This window comes from Primulina huaijiensis, chromosome 18, assembly GCF_012295235.1.
Source record: "Primulina huaijiensis isolate GDHJ02 chromosome 18, ASM1229523v2, whole genome shotgun sequence".
NCBI lineage: Eukaryota > Viridiplantae > Streptophyta > Magnoliopsida > Lamiales > Gesneriaceae > Primulina > Primulina huaijiensis.
The window spans coordinates 14,226,522-14,235,707 of NC_133323.1; the positions used below are offsets into that span (position 1 = coordinate 14,226,522).

Consider the following 9,186-nt stretch of genomic DNA (forward strand, 5'->3'; position numbering starts at 1 on the left):
GTGTACAGGAAAATAAATGTATGTATTTGTATAATTTTATGGTAATAATATGGTGTATATAATATTAGTAATGTTTTAAATAATTATGTATATCATATCACAATATTATAATGAGGTGTCATAACATATTTTGTTTAAAAACCTTATAGACTTTTATATTTGTCGTATCCCTTATCGGGAGTGTGGGATGTCGTCTTAACATTCTCCCAGGATTTATAATAAGTTTTTTGAAAATTTTATTTTATTATTTATTATAACATTATATTATATAGTAAATATATAAAACAATAAATAAATAAACAATAAAATAAATATTATTACTTTTATTACTTTTTTCTTCTGTTTTGGAGCTTGGAAAAATATGGAGGACTTTTAGAGCTTCGTGCTGATAACGTGTTGTGAAAAAGTAAAAATTTATGATAAAAAGTAAAAATCTCAAACTCTCCAAATTATCACACTACACACTTTATAATATTTTTCTCCCAACTCAATTGTGATTTTCTTCACAAATGAGAGATCTATTTATAGAAAATTTTTACAAATAATCCAAAAATAAATTACATCATTACCTTCATCATCACACACAAATTTCAATATTCAACACCTAATTTTACCTAATTTTCAACATTCAAATATTCAACATTCAAATATTCAATACACACATTTTAAATATTATTTTTCAACACGCTTATCGTTTTTTATTACATTGATTTTATTTATATTTAATTTTTCAAAAATAATTATATTTTAAAAAAATAAACTAATAACAATATATATTATTAAAAAACAAAAAATGCTACTCAATGTAAAAAATGAACTAAGAAAAAAAACTTGAAAAATGAAGTCTATATTATTGGAGTAATTGTGTTTAAGTTCACAATATTTCTAAGATTCTTTTCTACACATTCCATTATTTTTGTGCAATTTTAATTTTAAAAAAACATTATTTCTTTACTAAATATAAATATATTCTCCATCAACTATAAAAGAAATATTATTAAAATATTTCATATTAATTTACAATAATTTTTTATTCCATAAATTATTTATTTTATTAAATATTAATTCGTATAATAATTTTATTAACATTAAATTATAAATATACATAATTTATTTCAAATAGTAGTAATAATAATAATAATAATAATAATAATAATAATAAATATACATAATTTATTTAAAATAATAATAATAATAATAATAATAATAATAATAATAATAATAATAATAAATATATGAGTACATTTTTTGTTAAACGATCTCATATATCTGTATTCGTAAAACACATCGACCCAATTTATATTTGCAATGAAAAACAATATATTTGACATGAAAATTAATTTTTTTCATGAGTGACGTTGGGTAAAAAATCCGTTTGTCTTAATTGGTTCTAACACAATCTCATTTGAGTTTTTAGATAAATATTCAAATTTTATAAACACGTAGACTCAGATACATGAGTGGTGACGCGTACCACTTTCAGCAGTTGGTAAGTCGCTACTGTTCTAGAACTATGAGATTCTGTTCTATATCTTGTTTTAGCTTCAACCTAACCAAAGTTTACCTATCTTAGTTCGAATAAATTCCCTGGAACGCTTTTATCCGAGCCACAACTAAACAGACTAATACATGCAAAATTAAAACTTAATAACAACAATTAAACAGAAGAAACCAAATAACTTAATCATCTTACAACCCAAACGAAAACAAAACAATAACAATAGTCTTAAACATTAATATAACCATATCAAAAACATAATCCTGCACGAGAATACAATAAACCAAACAAAACTTCTACTGATCACCATCGAAAACCCAACTGCTCTAGCCATGGCCCTGGCAATCCGAACCGTGCAACCTAAGATCTGTCACGCGAAATGGGGTGAACAAGATGAAAAACAAGAACGTGAGCGACAATCGCTTAATACGAGAATGTACGAGTATACAAACTGGTATGATGCATGTCAAATGCAATATGCTCGGATATCAAAGATCAAGTCAAGAATCTTATGCTCAATCTAGAGGCGCATGAGTGTGTTGTCTTTAATCTTCCCTAGGCATGTTTTGACTCTTACACTCATCATCAAGACGTGGACCTACAATGTCCAGGTTATCAGAGCTCGCGGGTCCTGTCGCACACTATAGCTCTCGATGCACCATAGTCTACAATACAGAATAGGGCTGAGCGGCCCTAACAAACGAGGTATATCTCAAAAGATATCAGGCTCAACATGATATGTCATACATAATATGTCAAAGCAGTAAAACATGTATCATGCAACAGATAAATATGCATGATATAAGTGTGTATACTACACTTGAATATCTCAGTCATTAACATCACGTACCTCACTAAAACAATCTGACAGAAAGCTCTGAACCTAGACAATACCAACATAATGAAATAACTATCAAATCAGATATTCTTGATTTATCAAACATGCTTTAAAGTTCTTCCTAATGATCCTTAAATCACTATTTAAGGCTTTAGGATTACACCTTCATCCGTCTTCAGTCCGCTGATGATGTCTCGATCTCAGTTCACCGACCACTCCTCGAGTGGACACTATCTCCTAAACTTCTCGACACCAAAGTGTCCTAGAAACTGGCTAAAAAACATAAGGTATAGCTAAAACTCTCTCTGAAGAAAGCGGTGTAGGAAATAACTGAAATTAGCTTCTATTTATAGGATGTATCTGGACTAATTTATAAAATCCGAAACAATCTTATCTGCCACGTGTTAGAATCTCATTCGTCTAGTTGGATTTCTCGGGATAATGTAATCTGAATTAGATTGGGTTGTCCATTTTAAATTCGGTAGATCCCAATCAGTTGATCCCGAAATATCAATTCTTTAATAATGCTTAATTAACAACTCTTTAATCATATCTTAATTAGTACTTCATTCAAAACAAGTATTAGGGTCATCAATCCTCCCCTCCTTACAAAGATTTCGTCCTCAAAATCAGAACTGAATTACAATACAATTGAATAAAATACAACTCGTGATTACAAAGATACAAATCAAAACAGTTGTGGATACTCTGAGTGTATACGACTCTCTAATTCCCAAGTCGTTTTTGCAATACCTCAACGTTTCCATTGCACTAGAACAAGTGGAATGGTCTTGTTTCTGAGGTTCTTTTCTTTCCTACCCAGGATTAAAAGCGGTTCCTCGACATAAGTCAAGTCTTCTTCAAGTTGAACATCTGTCGGATCAAGAACATGCGATTCATCTGCTACATACAGTCGTAACAACGATACATGGAAGACATTATGAATGTTGGACATATACGATGGTAAAGCCAATCGATAAGCCAAATTTCCAACACAGTCCAAAATCCCGAAAAGTTTGATGAATCTTGGGGCTAATTTTCCCTTGAGTCCAAATCTCAACAGTCTGCGAAATGGTGAAACTTAAAGGAAAACTTTTTCCGTGACTAAAACTGTAGGGGTCTATGCTTTGTATTCGCGTAACTCGATTGACGATATTGTGTAGTTTTAATTCTCTTCTTGATCAATTCCACTTGGTCAATCAGTTGTTGCACTAATTCAGGTCCTTGCACTTGTCGTTCGTCTACTTCGTCCCAAAACAATGGAGTACGACAACGTCTACCATACAATGCTTCAAACGGAGTCAAACCAATTGTAACGTCTACTATTGAAAATACTACTAGAATTTTTTTTAAAATAAGGACATGACCGAAACCAGTCTTACATATACATCCAAAAAAATTTCGGAACAAGCAATATAAATTACCATCCCATGATTCAATAAAATAACTGCAGTTAACAAATCTTAAAATACAACCAAATCTCCTAGTCTACTATTTAAAAAGGATCTCAACATCTGTCCAAATCATCAACGTACAAAAATGCAAAAACATTTAAAATATTGTTTAAACTCATGATAGCAAAATCATAATATGCGGAAAAATGCAAGGTCTTCGTGTTATCCAGTGCACCACCAGTCCCAATCCACTCAGTCCTCAGCACCTCCAGTCTACTCATCAACAAACTGCTCACCTGCATCATTCACACCTAGTGAGTCTAAATACTCAACGCATCTGAACCATTATAACGTGTGTATACATATCATGCGACAGTGAAAAGTACTGTAATTAAAATAAGTTTCACGATTCTAAAAAGCATAAACATGAGCGTAAACGAGTCGAGTCATATCAAATCATGTCATAACATATCAACATATACGTGTTCATTTTCTTGGATTGAATTTAGATAATTACTCGTGACTTTCGTATCAGCTCTACGTCGATGGATCCATCTAACTTCTGTAGGACTTATACATTGCTTTCTAAAACTCTTAGCAACTCCTTCTCAAAACTTCAAAAAGGATTCTGAACATAAAGACTCTTTTTGTCAATTACAAAACTTACACAAAATACAATATAGACTTTGAAACAGATGTGAGTAAATTTTAAACATAGATGATCTTTGAAAAGATCTTTTTCGCAAAGCTTTGAATATCTGAAAAAATAGATAACAGATCATTGATTGATTGAGTGTCTAAAGAAATTGCTGAAACTTGATATGACATTTTATAGATGATGTTCAATGTTCAGACTCGAACATATATAATTCAGTCATAGTAAGACCACAACAGAAATAGTCTGGATACCACATGTCATTCGTCTTATTCTAAAAATAATATGCAACAATAAATGTCTGTGACGTTTGCATTCAAGGACCATAATGTCTTTTTTTTTTTTTTGTATTCTCTGAACATTATCTGATTATCGGATTTGTTGATATAATGTTTTCCTTAGTTAAGGAAACAAATTCGATACTATAAGTGATCTATGATTCAGTAGACAATAAAAGTATTGGATTATATAGCGAAAAATGTTTTATCGAGTTCGGTAGACCCTAATTAGTTCTTCTACAAAACACACGAGAGGTCTGCTGAAACACATACTAAAATTATTTGTTTGCAGAATTTTCATGCTTCTGAATTATTAGTTGTCTTAGAGTATATCACAAAAATTTATAATTCTTAACATATAAGTTCGTAAATAAAATTGAAATTAATTGTAAAGATCGATGAGTAATTTTTTTTTGAAATTGGGAAAATTTCAATTTTAGTTTTGCATATATGTATCTTTTTACGATTTTGGTCTTATATATTATTTATTTTCAGTTCCTAATGCCAAAATGACGTTGATTTGTGCATTGTCTTATCAAATATTATCAGTACTTTTATGGGAAAAAAATAAAATTAAGAATTGAAAAATACAAAATTAAAAATAAAATTTGATATCATAGACAACTAAAGACAAACTTAATTTTCTCTTAATTTGATGGCATAGAGAATACTCCTCATGTGGACCTTTATTGCAATTTTCTCTTAATTATTTTCTGTATTCTGTTAGATAATATGGAGGAGGAAATAAACTACGTACCTGGAATCAAATCAATCAACACTAGGGACTTGATGCCATATCTAAAAGAGGCAGAAATGGCCACCGTTTCGCCCAAAATTATCATCAACTCATTTGGAGGAGTAAAGAAGGCAGATTTCATTTTGCACAACACAATCTACGAACTTGAACCGGCAACACTATCAGCTCTAAATAAAAACCAGTCGAATTATGCGATTGGGCCCATTAGTTTCTCCCAAAATCTTGGCAAAATTAAGTGCCTCAATTTGTGGTCTGACTCAGACTGCAGCCAATGGCTCGACTCTAAGCCGCCTGGCTCGGTTTTATACATCTCATTCGGCAGCCTGGTTGAGGTTAGTAAACTGGTAATTCAAGAAATAGCTCACGGCATTTTACTCAGTGAAGTAAATTTCATATGGGTTGTTCGAGGGGGGATGACAGATGCTTTGCCAAATGGATTCGAGGATAAAATGAAGGATAAAGGGCTCATTGTTCCATGGTGTAATCAAATGCAGGTTCTTTCGAATCCGTGCATTGGAGGGTTCTTGACCCATTGTGGTTGGAATTCTATTCAGGAAAGTATATGGTGTCGGGTTCCGATGATTTGTTATCCGTTATCGTATGATCAACCTACGAATAGGAAATTGGTGGTTGATGTTTGGAAGATTGGGATTGACCTTAGTGATGGGGTGCCAATAAATCGAACCAGTATAGCAGAGAATGTAAGAAAATTGATGAGTGCTTCTACTTCGGAGGGCTTGAGGACGGAGGCAAGAAAAATGAGAGACATTTTGTGGAATGCAATTGAAAATGGTGGATCTTCCGATATAAATTTTGATCAGTTTATAAAGGATTTAAAGGCCAAGCTTCATGCAATGGATTAAGGAAGTTTTGCTTTGTTACAATATAAAATTTGATGTATGTCATAAATTTCAACAAATTATGGTGAAAAAAGAAATCGGAAGTTAAAAGACCGGCCACAATAACAATCTTCATATATTCTTTTAAATAGATCTTCCACGTGCTTTAATTATATTATTTGAGCTCAAATTTAAAACATACAGAAATACATGGAGAATTTGTCAGATGATCTCATATACAAATTTCGAATATTTTTTTTTAATAAAAATGATCTTATTGTTTTTGTAAATATTGTCATTAAAGACCAGGTAAGTAAGATGATACAAGTGTTTCTCGCCATTTGTGGAAAACACACTACAAGAAATTTTCAAATAGACAACACTTGAAAGACAACCGTTTTACATCAAAACTGTTGTCTTTTATGTTTTAACAACGGTAAATGAGAGTTTTTTTTATTTAGCAAAGACAACAGTTTTTGGAAAATCGTTGTCTTTTAGCTTATTTTTGTGGTCAAAGACATCGGTTTTCTTAAAACTGTGGTCTTTGAACATCTTTTTTAGAATCAAATACAACAGTTTTTGGAAGCTGTTGTCTATTAGCATTTTTTTAACAAAGACATGACACTTTAGGGGGAGTATTCAATGTAGGAGATTTATTGACTTTTAATGACTTTTGTATATTTTAAAAGTCTAGATATATTCAGTTAAGACTTTTACATACTCTATAGAAGTCTAGTGGTATTCAAAATACACTTTCATATATTTTAAAAAGTCAAGTGGTATTTAATTTTGACTTTTAAAAACTCTATAAAATTATATAGATATTCAAATTTTCAGTAGACTTTTAATAATTTCATGGAATTCATTAATATACAAACATTAAAGCTTAAGGTATAACTATAAATGGTCAAAAATTGTATTTGATTCAACCCAAAGATTTGGATGAATTTTTAAAACTTTTAACTCATACACAAGCTATTTATTTATCTCTTTGTTGATTCACATCACATCTCTTCTTATCTTCTCCCCTCTCATCTATCTCTATCACTCTATCAAATTTTCGAAGTGTATCTCTACATATATTTTCATCTTTCATTTTCAAAAATTTCATTTTTGGCTCATTTTTCATTTAATAATTTTTTTATCTTTATATCATAGGAAATTTTGAATTATATAATTGATTTGTGATTTTTAATTTATGATTTATACAAATTAATGTAATATTAAATAATAATAAAAGATGATCCAAAAAAATGTCGCTTAATTCTTAATAATTGAATAGCCTGACACCAACCATGATTTTTTAAATTCTTTTTAGCATTTTCAATTAATATGTAAACTATGATATTTTTGTACAAAATTATATCCACACAATGCTAAATAATATTCTTTTCACATGTATATTTTAAATTCAAAAACAAGGTTATATATTAATCAATTGATGTATTTTAAAAAATTTATAAACATGCATACAAACCTACATATATACACATGTAAAGATTAAATTATTTAACTTTTAAATAAGTAAATTTTTTTATTAATATAAATATTGAAAAATCATTTCAAACTGAATATGTTATATATGTCAATTAATTATTAGTTCAAAAATATCAATAAAAAATAATATTTTATAATTAAGTACAAAATTTATAAAATCATATAAATAAATTTTTTTTATAAAAATGTATAAAAATCTTGCAAAAAAATCTACATAAATCCACTTAAATCTGTTTATAAATATGTAAAATTCTGTAAAAGTAAATAAAAATTCTATCAAATCCATAAAAATCTATCATTTGAAAAAGTAATCAAAACTCTAAATTGAATACACCCACTTAAAAATATTTCGAAGAAAGAGAAACAATGGCCGCCGACGGCTTTGCAAACCCTTCCCCTGCTCCCAAAATCCTATTAGCGAAACCCAGACTCGTCATGTCCGGAAATTTTAACCGCGGCGGCGCAGATGAGGAAGCTGCGCTACGGTCGCGCCTTTCCTCTATTGCTTCACTCAACCTCTTGTCAGACACCTAGGATCTCCAGATCGATTGACTTTTATCAGTCAGTTCTCTTTCTTCCTCAAAAACACACTCGGTTCGCAGCAGTATTTCGTGGGTGGGTTTTCGATTTTATCTGATATTTTTTGGGGCCTCGTGATTATTGTGCAGTTTCTAACGGAAAACGCGGAGTTTACTGAGGTGGGTGTGATTGGTCCTCCGGGGATCGGGAAATCGACCATTTTGAATGAAATATATGGCTCTAATTCTTCCTCACCTGATATGTGTTTGCAGTGTTATTCTTCCTGGATAATCAATGTCTCTTGCATTGAATCTTGGCAACGCTACTGTAATTTGATATTTAATGCAAATTGTGGCTCGTGCTTGAGTAATTTGTATGCAAGTATTGTCAGAGTAGATGCCCAACGGTTGGCTAGAGATTTTATTGACTCAGTTGTAATTAAAAATCTTTATTTTAATATAATTTATTATTTCATGGTTTGTTATTTCTTTATCTGTATACCTATGTTATCAAACATAGATAAAGACCTTGATTATACTTTAATACAAATGAATCGTAATTCGATGTTGAAACTCGTTTGTAAACACTGTATGATCTAAATTCGTTCCTAGTCGATTCAGCCTCCTAAAACATGGATAAAGGTCGCTTGAGCTCGAGACTAGCATCTGTGATGTTGTGTACTGCGTTTCTTGGTAAGGGCATAGAGATGTCCAAACATGCAGATGAGTAGTCATATGATGATTATACCAAACAACCCTCCCCCGGACTTTCCAAGTGGTTATCATTCATCGAGAGGGTAAGTCCGTGGTTATGATTGTACACCATTAGTCCTTATGACCCGGGACAACACTGAGGCTCTATATGCTAGGGCTGTGCTTTGACTCGTTTACTGGCTCCAGGAGAGTCATCAG

The 9,186-nt window shown here is 30.9% G+C and overlaps 1 protein-coding gene across 1 annotated transcript in view; it reads left to right on the forward strand.

The window, feature by feature from the left end:
* Nucleotides 1-6,433, forward strand: part of LOC140965296 (UDP-glycosyltransferase 86A1-like) — a 12,454-nt gene extending 6,021 nt beyond the window's left edge. Inside the window, exon 2 of the mRNA XM_073425464.1 lies at nt 5,391-6,433. Within this exon, the coding sequence (XP_073281565.1) occupies nt 5,391-6,283 (893 nt within the window). The 3' untranslated portion in view covers nt 6,284-6,433. The remainder of the gene's footprint in view (nt 1-5,390) is intronic.
* The last annotated feature ends 2,753 nt before the right edge of the window (nt 6,434-9,186 follow it).